Source organism: Pleurodeles waltl, chromosome 12 (genome assembly GCF_031143425.1).
Source record: "Pleurodeles waltl isolate 20211129_DDA chromosome 12, aPleWal1.hap1.20221129, whole genome shotgun sequence".
In the NCBI taxonomy this organism is placed as follows: domain Eukaryota; kingdom Metazoa; phylum Chordata; class Amphibia; order Caudata; family Salamandridae; genus Pleurodeles; species Pleurodeles waltl.
Window position 1 is genome coordinate 674,193,428 of NC_090451.1, and position 23,485 is coordinate 674,216,912.

The 23,485-nt window shown below is 45.6% G+C and overlaps 1 protein-coding gene across 2 annotated transcripts in view; it reads left to right on the top strand.

The window, feature by feature from the left end:
* KCNAB3 (potassium voltage-gated channel subfamily A regulatory beta subunit 3) overlaps window positions 1-23,485 on the top strand; it is a 147,720-nt gene that overhangs the window by 63,623 nt on the left and 60,612 nt on the right. For both annotated transcript variants that reach the window (XM_069218636.1, XM_069218637.1), the window contains exon 2: window positions 16,807-16,850. In XM_069218636.1, coding sequence (XP_069074737.1) covers window positions 16,807-16,850 — 44 coding nt within the window. The remainder of the gene's footprint in view (window positions 1-16,806; window positions 16,851-23,485) is intronic.

The following is a 23,485-nucleotide window of genomic DNA, read 5'->3' on the forward strand; positions in this document are numbered from 1 at the left end:
GAGAGAAGCTGGCACTGCTACTGCTTGTGCTGTATGTGTTCCACAAGTGAGAGAAGCTGGCACTGGTGCTGCTTGTGCTGTACGTGTTCCACAAGTGAGAGAAGCTGGCACTGCTGCTGCTTGTGCTGTACCTGTTCCATGAGTGAGAGAAGCTGGCACTGGTGCTGCTTGTGCTGTACGTGTTCCACAAGTGAGAGAAGCTGGCACTGCTGCTGCTTGTGCTGTACCTGTTCCATGTGTTAGGGAAGCTGGCACTGGTGCTTCTTGTGCTGTACCTGTTCTGGGTGTGAGAGAAGCTGGCACTGCTGCTGCTTGTGCTGTGCCCTTTCCATGAGTGAGAGAAGCTTGCGCTGGTGCTTTTTGTGCCGTACCTGTTCCATGAGTGAGAGAAGCTGGCACTGCTGCTGCTTGTGCTGTATGTGTTCCACAAGCGAGAGAAGCTGGCACTGCTGCTGCTTGTGCTGTACCTGTTCCATGAGTGAGAGAAGCTGGCACTGCTGCTGCTTGTGCTGTACCTGTTCCATGAGTGAGAGAAGCTGGCACTGGTGCTGCTTGTGCTGTACCTGTTCCACAAGCGAGAGAAGCTGGCACTGGCGCTGCTTGTGCTGTACCTGTTCCATGAGTGAGATAAGCTGGCACTGCTGCTGCTTGTGCTGTATGTGTTCCACAAGCGAGAGAAGCTGTCACTGCTGCTGCTTGTGCTGTACCTGTTCCATGAGTGAGAGAAGCTGGCACTGCTGCTGCTTGTGCTGTACCTGTTCCATGAGTGAGAGAAGCTGGCACTGGTGCTGCTTGTGCTGTACCTGTTCCACAAGCGAGAGAAGCTGGCACTGGCGCTGCTTGTACTGTACCTGTTCCATGAGTGGAGGAGCTGGCACTGCTGCTGCTTGTGCTGTATGTGTTCCACAAGCGAGAGAAGCTGGCACTGGTGCTGCTTGTGCTGTGCCCTTTCTGTGTGTGAGAGAAGCTGGCACTGGTGCTGCTTGTGCTGTGCCCTTTCTGTGTGTGAGAGAAGCTGGCACTGGTGCTGCTTGTACTGTGCCCTTTCCATGTGTGAGAGAAGCTGGCACTGGTGCTGCTTGTGCCGTACCTGTTCCATGAGTGAGAGAAGCTGGCACTGCTGCTGCTTGTGCTGTACCTGTTCCATGAGTGAGAGAAGCTGGCACTGCTGCTGCTTGTGCTGTATGTGTTCCACAAGTGAGAGAAGCTGGCACTGGTGCTGCTTGTGCTGTATGTGTTCCACAAGTGAGAGAAGCTGGCACTGGTGCTGCTTGTGCTGTACCTGTTCCATGAGTGAGAGAAGCTGGCACTGCTGCTGCTTGTGCTGTATGTGTTCCACAAGCGAGAGAAGCTGGCACTGCTGCTGCTTGTGCTGTACCTGTTCCATGAGTGAGAGAAGCTGGCACTGGTGCTGCTTGTGCTGTACGTGTTCCACAAGTGAGAGAAGCTGGCACTGGTGCTGCTTGTGCTGTATGTGTTCCACAAGTGAGAGAAGCTGGCACTGGTGCTGCTTGTGCTGTACCTGTTCCATGAGTGAGAGAAGCTGGTACTGCTGCTGCTTGTGCTGTATGTGTTCCACAAGCTAGAGAAGCTGGCACTGCTGCTGCTTGTGCTGTACCTGTTCCACGAGTGAGAGAAGCTGGCACTGGTGCTGCTTGTGCTGTACCTGTTCCATGTGTTAGGGAAGCTGGCACTGCTGCTGCTTGTGCTGCTTGTGCTGTATGTGTTCCACAAGTGAGAGAAGCTGGCACTGGTGCTGCTTGTGCTGTATGTGTTCCACAAGTGAGAGAAGCTGGCACTGGTGCTGCTTGTGCTGTACCTGTTCCATGAGTGAGAGAAGCTGGCACTGCTGCTGCTTGTGCTGTATGTGTTCCACAAGCGAGAGAAGCTGGCACTGCTGCTGCTTGTGCTGTACCTGTTCCATGAGTGAGAGAAGCTGGCACTGGAGCTGCTTGTGCTGTACGTGTTCCATGAGTGAGAGAAGCTGGCACTGGTGCTGCTTGTGCTCTACCTGTTCCACGAGTGAGAGAAGCTGGCACTGGTGCTGCTTGTGCTGCTTTTGCTGTACCTGTTCCATGTGTTAGGGAAGCTGGCACTGGTGCTGCTTGTGCTGTACCTGTTCCACGAGTGAGAGAAGCTGGCACTGCTGCTGCTTGTGCTGTACCTGTTCCATGTGTTAGGGAAGCTGGCACTGCTGCTGCTTGTGCTGTACCTGTTCCACAAGCGAGAGAAGCTGGCACTGGTGCTGCTTGTGCTGTACCTGTTCTGGGTGTGAGAGAAGCTTGCGCTGGTGCTTTTTGTACTGTACCTGTTCTGGGCGAGAGAGTCTGGCACTGGTGATGTGAGTTCTGTACTACTTATGAGCATGACAGAAGCATACATTGGTTCTACGAGTACTTTCCCTTTTCTGCATGTGAGAGAAGCTGGCATTGATGCTGAGAGTGCTGTACCTGTTCCATGTGTGAGAGAACCTGGCACTGGTGCTGAGAGTGATGCATTTTTTATGGGTGTGAGGGAAGCATGCATTGCTGCTGTGAGTGCCTACCTTTTTGTGTGTGAGAATCTGGCTTCGGTGAGGTCCCTGCTATAAATGTTATTTGTATGAAAGAGGTTGGCCTGGTGCTTTGAGTCCCGCACCGAGCCTTGGTACGAAGGACGCATTAATTGGTGCTGCAAGCAGTTCTGTGTGCGAGAGAGCCTGGAACTGGGGCTGCAAGTGTGTGAGGGAAGCTTGCACTTCTGCCTCCCATTCTGTATCATCCTTGAGTGCAAGAAAGGAGTGCACCGCTGCTGGGAGTACAGGACATGTTCTTGTTATGTGAGGACAGCTTGACCAGTTGCTGCCCAGTCTGTGCCTGCCTCTGTGTGAGGTGGGCGTACACTGCTGCATACACTCGCAGTGCCTGTTCTGTGTTTGAAGCAATGCCCCACTGGTGCAGCCAGTGCCATATACCTGTTCTTTGCATGAGGGAAGCCTGCATTCCAGGCTCTACTGTGCCTTTCTCTTATGAGACATGCCTGCAATGCTAGAAGTACTTGTTCTGTGTGTGTACAAGGCTGCTGCTTGTGCTTCCTTGGTCTGGGTATGAAGGATGCCTGCACTGCTATTAACTGTGCTGTACTTGCTCTGTATGTGAGGGAAGCTGGCAGTGATGCTGCCAGGACTGCATATTATGTGTGAGCAAAGGGCGACTTCCTGCATTTACTGTACCTTTCTGTTGTGAGGAAGTTTGCACTGCTACCCATATTCAGTATCTGCTCTGTTTGCACAATGTCTGCCTGTGCTGACCCTACTCTGAGTGAGAGGGAAGCTTGCACTGCTACCCGTGTTCAGTATCAGCTCAGCTTGCAGTATGTCTGGCTGTGCTGACACTGCTCTGAGTGAGAGGGAAGCTTGCACTGCTACCCGTGTTCAGTATCAGCTCAGCTTGCAGTATGTCTGGCTGTGCTGACACTGCTCTGAGTTAGAGGGACGCTTGGACTGCTACCCGTGTTCAGTATCTGCTCTCTTTGCACTACGTCTGGCTGTACTGACACTGCTCTGAGTGAGAGGGAAGCTTGCACTGCTACCCGTGCTCAGTTCCTGCTCTGTTTGCACAATGTCTGCCTGTGCTGACCCTACTCTGAGTGGTAGGGAAGCTTGCACTGCTACCCGTGTTCAGTATCTGCTCTGTTTGCAGTATGTCTGGCTCTGCTGACCCTATTAGGAGGGGTAGTGAAGCTTGCACTGCTACCCGTGTTCAGTATCTGCTCTCTTTGCAGTATGTCTGGCTGTGATGACACTGCTCTGAGTGGTAGGGAAGCTTGCACTGCTACCCGTGTTCAGTATCAGCTCAGCTTGTAGTATGTCTGGCTGTGCTGACTGCTCTGAGTGGTAGGGAAGCTTGCACTGCTACCCGTGTTCAGTATCAGCTCAGCTTGTAGTATGTCTGGCTATGCTGACACTGCTCTGAGTGGTAGGGAAGCTTGCACTGCTACCCGTGTTCAGTATCTGCTCTCTTTGCAGTATGTCTGGCTGTGCTGACACTGCTCTGAGTGGTAGGGAAGCTTGCACTGCTACCCGTGTTCAGTATCAGCTCAGCTTGTAGTATGTCTGGCTGTGCTGACTGCTCTGAGTGGTAGGGAAACTTGCACTGCTACCCGTGTTCAGTATCAGCTCAGCTTGTAGTATGTCTGGCTGTGCTGACACTGCTCTGAGTAAGAGGGAAGCTTGCACTGCTACCTGTGTTCAGTATCAGCTCAGCTTGTAGTATGTCTGGCTGTGCTGACTGCTCTGAGTGGTAGGGAAGCTTGCACTGCTACCCGTGTTCAGTATATCTGCTCTCTTTGCACTACGTCTGGCTGTGCTGACCCTACTCTGAGTGTGAGGCAAGCTTACATTGCTACCCATAACTCTGCTATAGCTCTTGTGTTTGAGAGATATTTGCACTGCATCTTCCCATTCTGTGCATGTTGTGTGTGTAAAGGAGGTTTACACTGCTTCTGCCAGTCCATGTCGTGCGTGAGGGAAACACCTTTACTGCTAACATTTTTGTACTTCTGATTGCGAGACAGATCTACACTACTACAGGTACTTCAGTACCTGCTTCATGTTTGTAGGGCACCTTAACTGGTGCTGCAACCACTGTACCTGTTCTGTGTGTAAGGGAAGCTTGCATTCCTGCTTGTGACGTACGATTTTGAGTTACTAATTTAGCAATTTTCGTTGTGGTCAAGACATGGTGACTCAGGGCTATTTCAGTGCATTTTATTTTTTGGAACTGACTGGTGTGAAATGTTAAGTTTTCTGCATTTTGTTTCACCCCTTTGATTGATATCTTTTGGCTGAGCTAGTAGGCCAAACAGGGAGTTTTTCCAGATTACTTACCGGTAATCTTCGTAACACCGAGTGTAACTCCTTCTCGTCCCAGTCCTTACTCTTGAGGTGCTCGGTCTTCCCCGACAGGTTCCAATGACAGGTATTATACAATCCAAAACAAAGTAGTTAACCACTCCCCTTTGGAAGAACGCCACATCAATTCCTAGTAGGAAACGGGAAGTGTTAAAAGTTACAAGTAGAATTAAATCAATGCCACCACCCACACGGAGAGCAGGGTGAGTAATAGGACTGGGATGAGAAAGAATGGCACTCAGCGTAATGACGATTACTGGTAAGTAATCTGAACTTTACTGCATCATTCCTCTTCCTAGCCCCTGTCCTTATCTCCTGAGGTTTTAGCAGGTAATGGGGTTGGGATTGATTTAAGGTGATGTGATCAATTGGAGAGTGCAGAACCAATTTGTTCTTCTTTTCTTGATCAATATCCTAAATATTCAGCTACAGTATTTAGGATTGTAGAACAAAAATCTTTACCCAAACCGGGAACTTGCAAACTGTAAAGTTTTGCCAACATTGTCGATGTATACCAAGTTGCTGCTCTACAGACATGTAATATCGAAACTCAACGAGCTAGTGCCCAAGAGGTGCAAATTCCTATTGTTGGAGGACCACCTACCTTAGAGAGAATGGGAAGGCCAGAGGATTTGTAAGATACTAATATAGTTAGGCGTACCCAGTGAGTAAAAGTAGCAACTGAAGGTTTAAGGCCATGCCATTCAAGACTAAAAGAGACAAAAAGAAAACTTGATTTGGGAAATTCTGAGTTTTCTGTAAATATATTCCAACTGGTCTCTTCATAGCTGATCTGTGTGAAACATACTCCCCAGAGGAAGAAGAAGAAAAGGAGAAATAATGAAGAAATATTTCTTGGATAATGTGGAACTCAGAAGTACCTTTACATAAAGAAGAATAAAAAGGCACTGTGCAAGTCCCGCAGACAACAAATGTAAAGAGGGTCCAGGGGAAATAATAGCACTCATTTTGCCCAATCTCTGTGCAGTTACTATAGCAGTTAGAAATACTACTTCAGTAGTAATGTTTTTAATACTAGACTCTTAAAAAGGCTCAAAGGGAGCTGACTGTAAAGTTCTCAGGACTAAAGGAAGGTCCGAGAGAGGTAAAAGAACTCAAATTTTAGGACACGTTTACTGAAAACTCATTAATAAGCAAATAACTAACATGGGTAAGAACCTAGGTTCCTCACAAAAAATCCCGAACGAAGTAAAGGCTGCTAGCTGACACCAGAGGGTGGGGTCAGCAAGCCCCAGAATATAACCCTCTCTAAAGAACTTCAGAAAGGATGGAGTATCACCAGAGAGGGAAGAGGATTGACTTCTCTGGAACAGCACCGACATCCTAGAGAAACCCAATGTTTATTATAAGACTTCAATGTGGAGGGATGTGGAGCCTGTTGAATTGCTACGGCTACCGCCTTGGAGAAGGTGTAACGCAAAGCCCCGGCCCCTCAGAAGCTGTCAATCTGAGGCAGATCACTTTTGCAAGAGGAGAGATTGGTCATCTGAATGATGATGAATGGTGAGGAAGAATCCACCCCAGATATACATTCAATTGTCTCTTTTACAATTATTTGAGCCTTCTCTTTGCAATCTTTAATCACTACTTTCACTATTAAGGGAAAAGGAGGGAAGGCAGACAGGAGTCACTGCAGCCAAGGCATGGACAGAGCATTGTATGCTGTACCATGTGATCCTTGCTCCTGGAAAAGCGATTTACTAGTTGAGAGTACCTGGAATTGGAAAACAAATCCACTATGGGCTTCCACAACTTCAGACAGACCATCTGTAAGATTTATGTCTTCAACGAATAGTCTATCGATGTTGGAAGCACCACACTTAAAAGATCTGATGTCACATTTACTGTCCCTGGAATATAGGAGTTTGTAATTGAGTAAAGTTTTTTTCTGCCTAGAGAACAAGTTTGGAAGCTACCGCCATCAAAGATTGAACTTTCAACCCCTCTTGGTGAATTATGTAGCTTTTTATCACCAAATTGCCCGTTCCCATTATCAACAACTGTAAAGTAATGTAATGCGGATTTATATAGCGCAGTTTATCACCCGTGAGGGTCTCTAGGCGCTGTCTATGTGCATGGGGAGATTAAGTGATTTGCCCAGAATCACTGGACGTTACGCCAACGCTCGAACGCGGATCGCTAGCTTCCGAGGTGCTCGCTCTGACCGCTGCGCTACATCCTCTCTATGTTGATGGTTCTCAGATTTCTCCTGGCTGCCACCGAAGTTACTATGCCAAGAGCAGAAGCTTTAATGGGTGTCTAGAGATACATATAGTGAGTTACTTAAGTTGCTTTCAAATCAGATCACTCAGAACATTCCTCTAAAGCTGTAATAAAATATCAGAATTACTTCACCAATGAGTGTGCTGAATAGGCTGGGTAGGTTTGGGCACTTAAAGAAAAAGCACATAGCCATATGTTGATGTGGCAATGCCAACTCAACTCTCTTATCAATAAAGTCTTAATGCGTCTATTATTCAATGAAAATAAAGGATTGTTTTGCTAGTCATGGTAGGATAGAACTGATCTTCAGGGAATTAAGAACATCTGGTTGTAATTTAGAAGCACATTAATTGCATAGGGATACCTTGGCACTGACTTTTTTTTTTAAGATCCTTCTAGTCCTCTTAAATATTTTTTCCATATCAGGATGTATTAAAAGACTCATAAAATCTGCAGGGAGATAAAGACATTAATTTCCGTCAAAGTTGGTAAATGTAATGGGTCTTCAAAGCCCATTTTATTCCTGAGGTGAACTATAATCTCAACATATGTCTTCTATATATAATAACCTTTAGTATTGTCAGTAACAAGCTTAAGATCCAAAGCATCATAAAATGACTCACTCTGAGTGACAGCGGGAGGACCGCATATGGTTGGCCCAGTAGGAAAGCGCTTAACCAAAGTGGAGGCTACAGATGCATTAATTAATGATTTTAAGATGATAGTATCTAAATGAGTATCCTCAACCCTGGGGAGAGTATGTCTGTACTACTTTTAGTGTTTATCACACTTCGAAGAGCTGCAATGGTGTTTTCTTGCAGAGTGCTTATGAGCAAAATGCAAGTGCCTAACAGTTTTATATGTTTGCAAGTAGAAGTTGCAAAAAGAGACATCTAGGCGCCAGGCTGCTTAAAACTCCATTGCTGGACGAGAGCTCTACTGAGAGCCTATCAACAGTCAGGAAGCGCCACTACTCCAATAATGCCTTCACATTGAAGAAACACTTTAGCTAAGGGGCAGAGGGATACACAGCCTCCTCCTGTGATGTTGGGGCCTGGAAAGTCAACAGGTAAGAACCACACAGACTCATTGATGGGTTTGTGACATGCTGGACCCCGAACGTCAGAGTTCTGACATTTTATTAGATTTGCCTATCTCACTACAGCCTGAACCATTTTCCAAGCCCTCTTGGGGAACACCTGGCCTTCTCTCCTCTCAGTGGTACGCCCTAGTGGGAGGCAACCCTAACACTACATCTGCCCTAAAATACAAAATGTTCAAAACAACCAAAACCAAAAATTCACCAGCTAGTCCAGCACTTGTCCAGGCCTCAACTACAGGGAGGGGTGAGCTCTTAGGTTCTTTAGAGGCGGGTCCTCTCAGGTTGGATTTACCAGGTGTTATCCTGTGAAATGGGCGCGATCTCTGTCTCAAACTCACTCTGCTCCTTTGATGACACCATAGGAACTGCCCTACCTCTTCAAGGATCCAAGGTCTCCACCACGAGCACTGGCAACCAGTGATCTCCAAACGACCACCCTTCTCCATCTAGTACTCCAGGGGCTCCATCTTTGAACTTCTTGAAGAATGATATATTTCTTGTGACTTCTCCCCCTCTGTGAGCTGTCACGCTTGTACCATGCTGACACACTATTCACCATAGGAAAAGCTCAAATGAAACTCACAACTTGTTGCCTGAGTGACGTTTGCGCACCAGCACTGCATCCTACACCGTCAGGTCTTTTGTCTTGGCTCAACTCTGCCTCCTAGACTCATCTTTCCTTTTTCAACAGTTCCTTGATGGCTGGTCGGCATCTATGGGGCCACTGTTCAGCTCGAGTGGTGCAGAATGGTGACCACTTTACCCAGGCACACCTGGCTTGGAGACCTCCATGTGGTCATTTGGGGAGTCTGCTGATACTCTTGGACAAAAGAGTACATGGCACATTCAAGCAGCTGGTGATGAGAATGAGCAATATGGATGACTTTGATAATAGTGCTCATGAAACATTCGACCTCCCGTTAGCCTGCGGCCACCTATGGGATACCTTCTAGTGGGCAATGTTCAATGACTGGAGATAGTCTGACATCTAATGACCCTTAAATAAGAGTCCATTATCACTCGTGAATTCAAGCAACAGGTCATGGTGGCCATAACGTTTTCTAACTTTGATATTATTTTACTGGCTGATGTGAGTGACAATATATTAATCTGTGGATATGTGGAGTAGTCTTTCCCTATGACCAGCATGTACCGACTCTCTGTGAGACTGCCAAAGTTCACACTGGCTCAGATCCAAGAATCAAGAGGGTTCGGTTCTGTGATGATGGGAGCTGGAGGACTGGGGCTCCCATCGGCTTGGCACATTGGGTGCATCTTCACTACAGTCCCCAGCAGCTCATTTTGTTATGGAAACCAGGCTTTATTCTTGATCCCACTTTTGATCTCCAGGTGCCCTGTGTGGGTGAGGTGAGCAACCTGCATGGCAAGGCTCCTCAGTATCACTATCCTTCGACCCCGGAGAAGAACACCCTCCACCTCCACAGCCAGTTCATTGCAGACGTTGTATAGAGACTCGAGCACTTACTGTACTTCTGAAGTCTTGTGCCATACGGGGGTCTTCAAGACTGTTCAGTTGAGCCCAGTTCCTGGTCTTAAAGACAGTCTGCCATTTGTATGTAATCATCTGCTGTTGTGGCCTCAAGGGACATGACCAATGATACCAGCATTTGCCAAGACGTCTCAACCAAGTACTGCACATATTCTCCTGTCTGCTGGCAGCTTTTTCTTCTTCTGGGTGGCTGACCAGGGATGCATGGATAAGTAGTGAAACGTAACTAGGGAGCCTACCCTAAATGAATGGAGCTGGGGCACCCATTTCCTAATCAGCAGAGGTGGCTTCAATGATGGCCCCTGGAAACAGGGGGATCAGGAGCCTGTGATTCGTGTGCACCACAAACTAATGTCTATATAAGTACATGTGGAAGTACCTTCATCCCAGTGGATTGGCATGGCTTCTCTGCTACTCATGCAAATGGGGCCCATTCCTTAGCCCCTGTTTCAGGCAAAATAGGGTCCCCAGTTCTTTGGGGCTCGAATTTGCAGAGAGCTCAGTCTCCTAGTTGGTTCTGAAGTACACCAGGGTGGTGTGAGCTAAGAACGCCTCTTTGCTGTTCTGGAAGGCAGCAGCGTGATATTTGTTTCAGACCCACGGAGTGGATGCTTTTGTGGACTCTCGGAGGGAGGCCATTAGGGGTGTCAAGTCTTTTATGAAGCGTACACAGTAGTTAACCATCCCTCGGAACCTCTGCATATCCCGGACTCAAGTTTGGGTAAAGGCCATCTTCATGTTGGTCACTTTGGCTTGGATTATGGGCTACCCCTTCCACTGAAATGCAGCATCCAAAGAAACTGACTTTTGGCTGTAAATCTCATACGTATCTCTGTGTAGCATGAGAACACTGTCTTGGAATCTCTATAGTACTTTTCAGAGTCTGATGTGATGCTCCTCTAGAGATGCTGCTGCACTAAATGTCAACATAAGCGGCTGATACCAGAGGTCCATTTTAGAAAACCGTCAGCTTCTCTCAGTTCACTCATAATGTCAACAACTGTGAGATTTGGAGCCCTGCTGTTTCTCGGACTGTACTTGTGCTGAGTGTGAGAGCGTAAGTGAAGCTTGCACCGCTGCTGCTCAGACTACACATGTGCTGAGTGTGAGTGAAACTTGCACTGCTGCTGATTGGACTGTATGTGTACTGAGTGTCAGTGGCGCTTGCTCCGCTGCTGCTCAGACTGCACCTGTGCTGAGTGTGAGGCTTGTACTGCTGCTGCTCATATTATACCCTTTGACTGCATGTTGGAAAAGCATTCAATGCACCTTGCTCCTGGGAAACGTGCACTGCTGCTGCTGTTTCTTTCTAGTGTTAATAAAACTTACACTACTTCTGTTTGTGATGTTCTGTGTGTGAGGGAAGCTTGCATTACTGCTGTTTGCACTATTCCTTTTCTGTGAGTGAGTAAAGCTTGCACTACTGCTGTTTGCATTGTTCCTGTTAAGTGAGTGAGGGAAGCTTGCACTACTGCTGTTTGCATTGTTCCTGTTAAGTGAGTGAGGGAAGCTTGCACTACTGCTGTTAGTGCTGTTCCTGCTCCGTAAGTGAGGTAAGCTTGCACTAGTGCTGTTTGCGCTGTTCCTGTTCTGTGAGTGAGAGAAGCTTGCACTACTGCTGTTTGCACTGTTCCTTTTCGAAGGAAAGAGGCTTGCACTCCTGCTGTTTGCGCTGTTCTTGTTCACTGAGTGAGAGGAGCTTACACTACTGCTGTTTGCGCTGTTCCTAGTTGAGTGAGGGAAGCTTGCACTACTGCTGTTTGCATTGTTCCTGTTCAGTGAGTGAGGGAAGCTTGCACTACTGCTGCTGTTTGCGCTGTTCCTGTTCACTGAGTGAGAGGAGCTTACACTACTGCTGTTTGCGCTGTTCCTAGTTGAGTGAGGGAAGCTTGCACTACTGCTGTTTGCGCTGTTCCTGTTTAGTGAGTGAGGAGATCTCCCACTACTGCTGTTTATGCTATTCCTGGGCTGTAAGTGAGGGATGCTTGCACTACTGCTGTTTGCTCTGTTCTGTGAGAGAAGCTTGCACTACTGCTGCTTGTGCTGTTCCTATGTAAGTGAGGGAAGCTTGCACTGCTGCTGTTTACACTGTTGCTATACTGTGAGTTAGAGAAGGTTGCACTGCTGCTGTTTGCTCTGTTCCTTATCAGTCAGTCAGAGAAGGTTGCACTGCTGCTTTTTGCTCTCTTCCTGTACTGTGAGTGAGAGAACCTTGCACTACTGCTGTTTGCTCTGTTCCCGATCTGTGAGTGAGGGAAGCTTGCACGTCTTTTAAAGATTAGCAGAAAGAAGGTGAAGACTGGACTATTTGAATAACATCGACTGCTTGTAAAATCTCTGCATGCTTCAGATTAGCGTATTTGTATGTCATAAGTATTGTTGTAATTTTTAGCACCAAGGAAGTTTTCCCTGATGACTGTTACTTTATTTACATTTTTTCAGATTTGTGTATAAATTAGCATTGTCCGTTAATTGGTACTGTGTAGAAAGTGGTTGTACCGTCCGGATTTGTTTGATTCGTTTTATGTTGGTTTACATTTTAATCTCTTTTTGTGCTTAATTATAACTGTTTTTGTATTTCTTTTAAAGTGCTTTGTGAGGCTGCTCTCTCTTTCTCATCTGCCGCAGAGCGCCTAGTAGAATTAATTTTCAGCGCTGCGCTTGAGAAGGGAATAGACGTAAACAACAGTGGCCTCCAGGGCTGCCGAGGCTCAGCTCCACATCAAGCAAGTTTGATTTAAAATAATAAATAGAAAGCCGGATACATAAAATAAAGCTCGTTAGCCAGGCTGCGGGCACCTTGGGCCTAGTCGTGGGAGCTGCCAGGCACATCATTTTATAAGTGGCTAAAATTGATACTGCATTAGAGCGTATTTGTTTAGATTTTTTTTGTTATATTGCGCAGTGTCACCGCGGTGTCGCCGCTCGGTTGCTCTTTCGTCCCCACCTGCTTCCCTGCTCGTTGTTTTCCTGCGCAGTCGATGGGACGTGATGTATTGGGCGCCACCAGCGGGTGTGGGATGAAAACAAACGCGGCAATTCTTGTCGTGTCAGCAGAGAGAGAAAAAAACACACGCTTCGCAGCCGGCCCTGGACCCGAGATCTAATTTTTGTGACTGAAGAGCTGCCGCCGCCTGGAGCATCCCTCATCGCTCACTGAAATTAATTCCCGCCAAAATTATTTTTTTGTGCGCCCTTACCGCTGAACTGCTTTAGGCCGGTCTATGAATTAACGGCTCCCTTGCACAGGGATGTACGTATGTTTGTGGGGGCTGATTTCATCGGGTCAGCAGGTGCAGTGACACCCGGGCATAGAGTTTCGTACCCCGTTGATTATGCGTGTATTTTTATGTATCACTCAACTTGGGGAGAGCGGGGAGCCCTGTTTCCTTGCTTGCACCTGGGCCTGTGGCGCTCATGGCATACCAATGTGCGGATGTTGTGTGTTTGTGCGAAAAGATGGGGTCTTGTTGCCGTTGGGTTGGATATGTGTATTTTGAGGGTGCGTTGGGCAGAGATCTAAATGTTGGGCACCCGTAATGTGTAATTATTTGTAAGATTGCAGGGGAACGTATATGTAACATGCGTCTAGCTTTGTGCACAGCAAGGTTACGAGAATTCGGAAGTAATCGGGGACAAAATTATGCGGCAGGGTTGACCAAATAATGCAGCACATTCTTTGGCATGATTATATGGCTAACTGGTGGGTGTGTGAACACTTGCAAAGGGCAAAGTCGCCTAGAGGGCTTCTGATGCCAGGACTTCACAGGAAAGCTCACAGAACGTATGAAGGCAACTACAGAACCCGAACAAAAAACAAAAGATATCCCTAATTGCCAGGGCTTTAGGTGGGAGGAACAAACTAGGGGTCCGTGAAAGGAACGGGGTCTATATAATTAAGGGCATGGCTTAAAAGTATTCACTAACATTTGCGTAGAGTGCCACCCTACCCACACATTTGCATAGAATTCAAATTATATACAAGACAACAATAATATGCTGCCTGGAAAAACACAGTAACACAACATCCTGGAAAAAGCAAACACTCATAGGGAATGCAAGATTCTGTAAAGCGTGTGAAATATAAGCAGGAATTACATTGATTAATTTAACATTTTATACTCATTGTTCAGAAATCGATCAGTGTTTTTGCATGAAAAATTAAGGACATTAATACAGTGCTGAATGGGAACTGTTTCAATGTCCTTTTTAAATGACTACTGGGTCTGAAACCTGGGCGAACCCGGCCCACTTAAAGTCCTGCTTATTGCCATAAAGGCAAACAATTACAGGGATGGGATACTATGACGGACGGCACTCTAGAATGTGCCCTTTGAGATCAGCTACCACTAGCAGCGTAATTACTCCCAAAGTCTCTAGGTCACTGGAAATATGCAGATGGGCAGGACCAAATTATGGAGCAGAGTTGACTAAATTATGCAGCAAGTTAAAGCAAATTATGCTGCACAGTGCAGTACAGTAATGCAACCACATCTGTGATAATGTTTGTTCTGTTGTCCTTTTTACTCATTAACATAGACTTAGCAAACGTTTTACTAGAGGTGGAAAAGCCAACATATTCACAAGGAGAACCGAGCCACAGCCAAACCACGGGTTTGGCGTGGCTCTTAGACTCTGTGTACGAGCTGACGCCTGAAAATGCTCGCTATGCAAATCATGCAACTAACATTGTGTAGAATTTGATAAAGTCTACTAAAAAAGGTGTAGTTCTTGCATGTGGATTAGAACATTGGAATGTTGGAATGTCGGGAGCTCTATTGAAGACAATGGAGTGCTCTGGGTAATAATGGCTGGAATAAGACTTCTGCTCCAACCTATCAATGTTTGTCTCCCTGTTTCTCATTTTTTAATTAAGAACACCTAGGGTGTGGAATGTTCTAATAGCCCTATACCCCTCCTCCCTTGGGTTATATTTGTTGTTAAAGGTCCTCACCCTTGTTATAGGCCCAAGCTGCAGGGCCTTTAACAGCCGGCATGGCCCTAGGTTTTGGGCTATCCAGCTATATGCTTCCATAGCAATATATCTCACTATATATACTGCACTGAGAAGTACTTATTAAAAGTGATATTTTTTAAACATGGAGTTAGAACCATTCCTGTCTCTGTCCCTACACCAGTGACAGTACCATTAGTGAACCAAGAGGCAAGACAGTTGTTATGTGAACCCAGGATGGGGCCCAGATCATTATAGAGCAACATTAGAGTATATTAAATCAAACATAACAGGAATTTGTACAGCAGCTGGTATTCTGAACTTACACATTCGAAAGTGCTTCCATATGCAAATAAAAAGAAAACGTCGTTTTGGTGAAATGAAATATTGGCCTAGGATCACACAATTTACCTGAGGAAGTCGTAATTTATTCTGGTTTTCTTGTTCAACTTCGTACATATCGGCTACTAAATGGTTATCTATGTGTCTCTCCTTTTTTATGTTAATGCCTTGTTTTTACCTCTTTGTACATATTTATGCAGTTTTTATATAGCGTGCTCTCAACCCGAAGGAATTGGAGCGCTTAACATGAGCACCAGCTGCAAAAGACAAGGTCACATTCATTTTTTTTTTTCAGGCACAGGGAGATTTAGTGATTTGCCCAGAATCATAAAATGTTGAGTTGACATCAAGACTTGAACCCGGTTCCCCAGTTCCAAAGTTGCCAGCTCTGGCCGTAAAGCCACATTCTGGTTAGAGCAAGGTTGGCAGGCACAACCCACATGCCAGCTTGCCTCGCTTTGGGCTCAAGGCTCCAGTGGGACCTCAAGTTGAACCAGAGCCGGTGTTTAAACTTGAGTCTAGCTCGAGCTATCAGTTGCTCACCCACCTCTAGGTTTCACCTTAATAGGGTCAATTTAACTCCAAAATATAGCATTATGCAACTGAATGGTGCAGCCTTTGTCAAGAGCCTTCCACTACGCCCACTTGCGTCACAACGTTTTTAGTAACTTTTGATCTGTTTGACCTAGAAACTAAGATTTTTGTGCTGAAATTTGCAAATTATGCACAAGTGGCTCCGAGGATAATGCTGTGTGTTAGCACCCAGGTATTAAGAAGGATTGGCAGAAAACACAATGTACCAGGCAAAGTGCCTTAAGGTGGGTGCGTTCTGCACCCTGAACCAGTGGAGGTTACATTAAGCCTCTGTGAAATGATCCCATTTCCTAAAGCTTAAGAAGCTTCATTGTTGCATTCTGAATTCGTTGACGTGTCTCAAACGAGCAAGCTGGTGAACCCAGATAACAGGCCTTTGCATAATCCAGCCTAGATATACTGCATGCTGACACAACTGGAACACCAAGCTCGCCAGGACGAAATGAAAGACTTTTTTCAAGCGCCTCATTTGATGGAAGTAGGCGGCCATCACTGTATTTATCTGGGGGCCATTGACATGTTAATAAACGATAATACAGGCGGGATCACAGTGACACAGAGAATGCAAAGGATTTTTAAGAAACCTGAACGCTTTTGCCATATTCTACTGAGATGCTATTCTCCAAAAAATAATGGCTTTATCTTGTTTGGAAGTATCAGGATACAATGTGATTAACAGTGTTCCCTCTAACGCCAAGAGTTAAAAAGTTTGTTTAAAACACAGTGGTGCACTTAGCAGAAAAAAAAAGATCTCCAGTGGGGCTGATGGCCACCTTCTTGATACAGGGACCATGATCCACTATCTAGCCCACTTTGAGGGCCTCACCATTTCATATGACCTTTGAAGCACCCACAGTAATACTCAACCTAGGTTTGTTCCACTCTAGTATCTCTACTATCAAGGAGCAACATTAACTGGTGGATCCATCTCTGATTTAGGCCCTTTCGCAAAAAATCAGATAGATTTCCAATCCCAACCAACTCTAGAGAAGTTCAATAACGTTTATGTTCAGTCGGCTATGTTTACAAGATATTGTTCTAGAACTCACAGTTATAATGGAGTTGCCATGAGGTTGTTGTAACTTGTATGTTGGGTTCAAATCCAACACCTTTCTAGAAAGCATCATTTTTCTGATCCATCTGACTTTCCTCTGTCTCTTTCTCTGCAGGAACCTGGGCAAGTCCGGCCTCCGTGTCTCCTGCTTGGGTCTCGGTGAGTTTCATTATAGATATTGCTTCTTAAATTAAAGTTTCTGCTGTGTTTGTAAATGTTGGATAATACAGGAATGAGGCATTAGTCTAGTAATTCTGGATTCTGTGAAATGGGTACAAACATAAAAAATGAGTAAGTTAGCCTGTGTTAGTATTTCATCCTGTAATTGAAAGCTTGACCTGCACTTGTCATATTAAACAGAAACCAAGGGATGCCCACACTGTATCCATGAACTGAACATGTGGTCCATGCCAGGAAAATAAACGTACTGAGACAATATTTAGGAGGCTCATCAAAGGCCCTTCCTCCTCATGAGTTTTGGTATTACCTGACTAATACTTTATTATGTCTTCCATAAGCCAAATACGTCTTGCTGTGTATAGATATACAGGGAGTGGGTTTCAGGTCAGTCGCCTTCAGCCGTTTGCGTGCTTTGCTGAGCCTTCTTCCGTAGTTGCTTGTTTTGATGAGCCTCCTTCACAAATTACCTTCCTGGGTTGTCCATCATGTTTTAGGGCCATCCCACAGCTTTTCACAGATGTTTACACTTTTTCCATTTTTCTGTATGATTTTTCCTTAACTTTATAAATGCTACCTTGGTTGCTTGCTAATCACTCAAGCGGGATGTCAAGCCCTGAAAAAGCTATTAGGTATTAGACGAAACATGTGTTGAGGTGTTGACAGTATTCAGGGCTGGACTGGCCATGTGGGGCACTTGGGAAAATCTCTGGTAGAAGAAAGACACATTTCCAGGGCTGATCTTAGCTCCTAGTACACTACTGACTGTTTTATATTGAACATCTGTTGACAAGAAAATAAATCAATGATCTACCTGCCTCTACAAAACAATGTCAGGGTTAACTCAATTATGCCGCACGAAAAAGCAAATTATGCAATGTAATGTGGCACATTTTGTGGCATTGATACGTCATTGTCTTTTGTTTTTTATGTAACACATCATAACACTATCTGGACCAAGGGGTCATCTCCTTAGTATCAGTTTTACACCTAAATACAGCAATCAGCAATGGAGAGGTGACCAGTCAGTCTTTGCATAGGGCCTTCCTGTGCACTGCAACACACGTGCCAGCGTTTTTCATAACTTTTGATCTGTTTGAGAAAGAAGCATTTATTGCTTGATGAAGTTTGCAGGTTAAGCAGAAGATGGTGGATTATGTGGCAAGTTTTGGATAGCGATAATTATACGGAAACACATGACGAGAGTCTCATCATTCAAGCGGCCTTGTTAATGGGCTATAGAACTGGCTTTGGCATCGGGTCTGTTTCCTACACTCACTTGGGCACCTATTAGAATTCAGGGCTTCGCTTCACTCACAGTTCAGCACCCCCTCTTATCCTTTCTCGCTAATCATGTTTTTAAAAATGTTTTAAGTGTGTGCCACCAGTCGCATCTGCAGTGATTTATTCCTGTCCTCTCTCCCAAGTTCCCACTCTCTGGTGGTGCCATGCCAGCCCCTGTCCCTGAGAACCCCCCCTTTCGAGCAGGTTAGTCGAGGGAGACTTCGCTGCCTGCCAGTCAGGTCTAGTTGCCTCTATGCTGGTGTTGGTTGCCATGAAACAGGTGGGGGCCTCGTCTAAGCAACGAGGAGTTTCACAAAGTAACTGAAGATTACTTGGTCAGAACCGGGCACCACAGCACACACAGCACCATTCCTTTATGTGATGTATTTACTTCTAAGGGAAGCCCCGAGAAGTTGTTTGGAAACTTTATATTTATTAAAGAATAAGATTACATATTTCTCCTTCTATTTTTCTCGTTAAATTATATCATATTCTTGGAGCAGGGCCATGCATGAGCTATGTGTTTCCACCACCAGTAAGAGGGCGGCCTGGGAGCATGCTTGCGCAGGGCCTGCTTGTCAGTAGGGGTCACGTGACTGTCCCTGTGGATGTAGGGAGTGCTTGAAGTCTGCCCGGGGAGAGAATGTCTTGGTGTTTACCAGGGTGGAAGGCCTATCCAACAAGGGTTCCCACGGGGCTAGGGCAGATCTCAGTGGCAGTCCGGAGCGCCCGATATAAGCTGCAAGAGTGTGATATGCTGGGGTCACCCCCTTCTCCCCATCCCTCGCTATGGAATAAAACTTAAAGTCACGCACTTCTGAGACAGCGTCATCGGAATCGTGGGGTGTCCTGGTGCAACGAATGGAAGAAGGGAACATTAAACAGACAAAGTTAAGAGGCAGCACACAGTGCCGACAATAGAAGGGGTCAGCCGGGACACCTGCCAGCCCCCGTCTTCATCTCATGGGCTGTGCAAACAGTAATCATGCCCACCTCCAGTGCAGCGCGTGACATGGACACTTGAGGGATGAGGTGTCCACGCGCAGCTGCATAGTGCGTCATAGCCCTTGCGCACATCCTGACCGGGGCAGAGGTATAAATAAAGAGGCACATAAGTCACTTCCGGTTCCACAGTACTCTGTGGTGTGAGTCGTTGCAGAAGCGGAAGAGAGTCCCGAGGCCGGTGCAACTCTTCCCTTCATCACTGGGAAAGTGATGATTCCCAGGTTGTGTGAGTGTTGGTGGAGGGGCTTAAATTGTTAAGGATATTGCATCCCCCCCTAAGGTGGGCAGCAGGAGACGCCAACATTGTAGTGATGGGTGCAGATGAGACTGGCATCTTAAAGATCACAGAGCCGTTCTTTGTTTTCTCTTTCAAAAACTCCTGACGTTGTTTTGGAGTGTCTTGCTGAGAAGCCTTCAGAAGCCCTACTTGTTAGTTACTAAAATCTCTGTTCTTATATAAAGAACCATCTGCTGAAACCAGGTCCCCCCTCCCCCCCCACCCGGCACCCTCAATGGTTTAATGCTGCTGCTCTGCGGCTAATCACCGTATGAGGGTGGCTTTGGTGGCATGTCCAAGAGATGCTGGAGGTTCGAGAGGCCGGGCGGGTTTATAAGCAGTCTCTTAGCGACAGGAAGCTCTTTCTGAAGAGGACTGGAAAGCGCTGGAGTTTGCAGCAGCACACAACGGTAATAAAGTATTCTGTGAGGTGGTGAATAGGTTTGTTAGAGAAATGCCCCTCTTAGCCCACTTGTGGTCTGTAATATTTCTGACCACGAATGGGTTAACCACTTTACTTCCATTTATCAGCTTTCAATTGATAAGGCATGTATTGATAGGTTGCTCGCACACTTTGAAAATTCTCCCCCTCTTCAGATCTCCCTAGAGGAAGTGGAGAAAGCCATCGACAAGAGCCTGTGCAGTAAAGTTCCGGACCCTGATGGGATTCCAGTGGACCTAATTAAATACACTTGAAATCTCTGGAGGCCCCTGCTTACTAATTTGTTTAATCATTCCTTGTGTTGTAAGGTCCCTAAGTCGTGGGCCTTCTACACAATAGTTCACCTCTTCAAGAAGGGAGACAAAAGGTCCTCTAAATGACATAGGCACTTATCCCTCATTGGCAGCTTGATAAAATTCACCAGGAGGGCTATTATCAATCGCTTGCGGTCTTAGGTTAGTGACAACATCTTGTCCCCGTGGCAACATGGCTTTTGTCTTGGGCTGGGTACAGTGGAGCAGTGTCTGAATTTGCACCTGATGGTGAGCAAATACACCATCGCCAGATGGTGCCTGCTATACCTGGCCTTCATGGACTTATCCTCCGCATTTGACTCTGTGAACAGGGCTGAGCTCTAGTTGATCCTTATTAACCTGGGGGTTGAAGTTTCTTTAGTAAACTTCTTATATTCTCTCCATGAAAACCTAGGGCCAGAGTGCATTGTGGCCATGATGGGGAACTTTCTGATGTATTTCCCTTGGTCAGTGGGGTGGGACAAGGTTGCGTGTTGGCACCTCTGCTTTTAATTATTTATAGCAATGAAATATGCACACACCCGTCCATATCTACCAAGAAAATTATGAAAATTGGCAATTCATTTGTCCCGGCATTATTATATGCCATTGATGCTGTTTTAATTGATCGGACATCTGGTGCTCCACATTTCTTGATAGAGTCCTTTATATCCTTCATTGGTCACTTAGACATGGCAACGAATTATGGAAAATTGCACACAATGGCTTGTGGGGGAGGTCGGAGAAACCTGGCAAGTCCTGGCAACCGCATGTCAATTCAACTCGCATGAAATTAGGAAGGGCGACTGGCTTTCTTTTTAATCTCGCTCGGAGGGAAAGCAGGGGTACTACTTGTCCATATATTAAGATCTTTAATTTGCAGTGTGTTCCAACAGCCACGTACAGTTTGGGGGCGTCATTATGTTTCCTCTCTCCAAATGGAAGAAAATAGGTTTGGTAGACAAATTCTGAATCTCCCTCTAACTAGCCCCCAATACATCTTACACTCTGAACTTAACCTCGATTATGTTTCGGATAGAATCAAATTGACCCCTATCTTGTTATGGGTGAGTGTGTGGTCTGACCCCAAAGCAAGTTTTAATAGAGATGTCAATTGTGACTGTCTTAGCATTGAGGGGGGGCGTTCCATTCCTAGGCTGAAGTTTGTCAGCAAAGCCTTCAATGACATTGGTTTCCCAGCAATGTTTTCTGCCCCGACACACTATACAAACAGGACAAAAGGTTGGTAAAGTCTCGCCATGTAGAGCATACTATCTCCCAAAGGACAGAAGAGCCTCTCAGTAAGCATTCTGTTCGTAATTATTTACTACAGGGGGCTATCACTTTTTATTTTTAACTCTGGGGCTTTCACGGTGGGAGAGGTCCTTCTTATTCAGATTCAAGTCTGATAATGTGTGCTTTTCTGAAGAGTCCTTGGTGTGGGACAGTGATCTTTCAGCATGTCCCTCTGACGAGCTGGCTGAGCAGACAATGTTACATTTTATATATTTTTTTAAATATTACCACTGCTTCTTTTGACTGAGTCTTAAGCATATTTTAAAGTCGTTGGCATTTAAGAAATGTAGAGAGGCCTTGTTACATTTACAGTTGTTGACTAGCCTGGATATTTGCTTTAGTGTATACACAGTCGCGGCTTGCGGGTGTTACAGGGGGCGGGCCGGGCCGGCCGTGCCGGCGCGTGCCGGCGCGTGAGGTGGGCAGTGGGAGAGGTTGGAAATATTAGTAAAAATTAAAAAATAAACTTACCTGCACATCGTGCTCCGTCGCTCCTCCATCTCCTCTGCAGGCTGCAGGGACAGGCTCCCAGCCTGCGGCCAATCCTGACACTGCTCAGAGCAGCGTCAGGATTGTCTGAGAGCACCCAGCCAGGCCTCTCCAGCCTGTCAACTGTGTTGCTAGGCTGGATAGAGCCTACTGCACATGTGTGTTTGGCTGGCCTGAGATGGCCGGCCAAACATACATGCACAGTGAGGGGGAGTGCTCATCCCCCCTGTGGCCCGCCCCTTTAAAAGAAAACGATAATAAACAAAGTTTATTATTGTTTTCTTTTAAAGGTTTTGCAGCTGCGGGGTTGGGGGGGGAGGCGACGCTTCTCCGCCCTTACAGAGGAGCCGCCCCTGTGTATACAGCTTTCTTAAGATGTCCCTACATTTTAAGACATCGATGGAGGGGTAAGGGCTCGGGATGCTGTTCATCGTTCATTGTTTACTAAATGCACTTTACACGATAACCAACCTTGCACTGATGTTATGTGGTATCTGATTTTTGAATAATGAATGTAAACTATTTTTTTAATTTTGTTTCTGCATTTTAGGATGATTTATATCTTTTAATAATTTATATGAATTGATGAATGTTGTTTTTAATTCACTTTAGTAATATTTATGTTATTATAATGAGTTTTTGTGAATTTATGCTGAACATTTATGATCTCGATCTAAAGATCAAATAAAGATACTTTTGAACTGAATTGAATTGGCAAATACCCATGGGCTGGTGACATGTGCTGTGGCAAAGTTTTTAGCAGCTATTTGCCGGCATAGAGCAGGTTTCATAAATTGACATTAAATGCACTTAAGGGTAGCGAATGCGTTTCTGATTGCCTACTATTTAAATTTTTAGAATTTGAATACATGTTTTTATTATATTAAACCTTTTAACATTGGGAGGAGACTCATAGGTTTAGAGAACTTTTAGATGTATTTGTTCAAGTCTTATCTTGTGTTATTTGTTTGAGAATCCAATTTTGGTTAATCACCTCGTATAGACTCTCAAAATTATAATTGAACAAGCCATACTTATTCTCGATAGAGACTTTTGGCGTGGGATTCCTACACTCCGGATGTCGATAACGTGAAATACTTTTTAGCTGGAAGATCCCACCATTTTTACTGTGATTATTTATTATTCTGTTTTTAAATACGTTCTTGTGAACTTGGTCTTATGTTTGTATTTGTTGCTTTTATGGTACATGTGCCAAAATAAAGCTTGACTTAAATTGAGAATTGGCACTACATTCATGACATGTCATAGTATGCCACACTCCTGGGGCGTGGAACGGGCTTTTCTGATAGGATAACTAGACTGTCCCAGCTCTGGTCCTGCCCTTGACAGTAAGTGGCAAGGCCAACTATATGTGTTTCCTTCCTTTTGAGGGGAACTGTAGGTTACATGCAGCAGCAGGCTGGTACACAGGTAAATACATAACATAAAAAGCTGAAAATTTAGGACTGAATTTTAAATAATGCATTTGCTTTTCTCAATACATAAGGCGCCGAACGTCAGGAGAAAATTG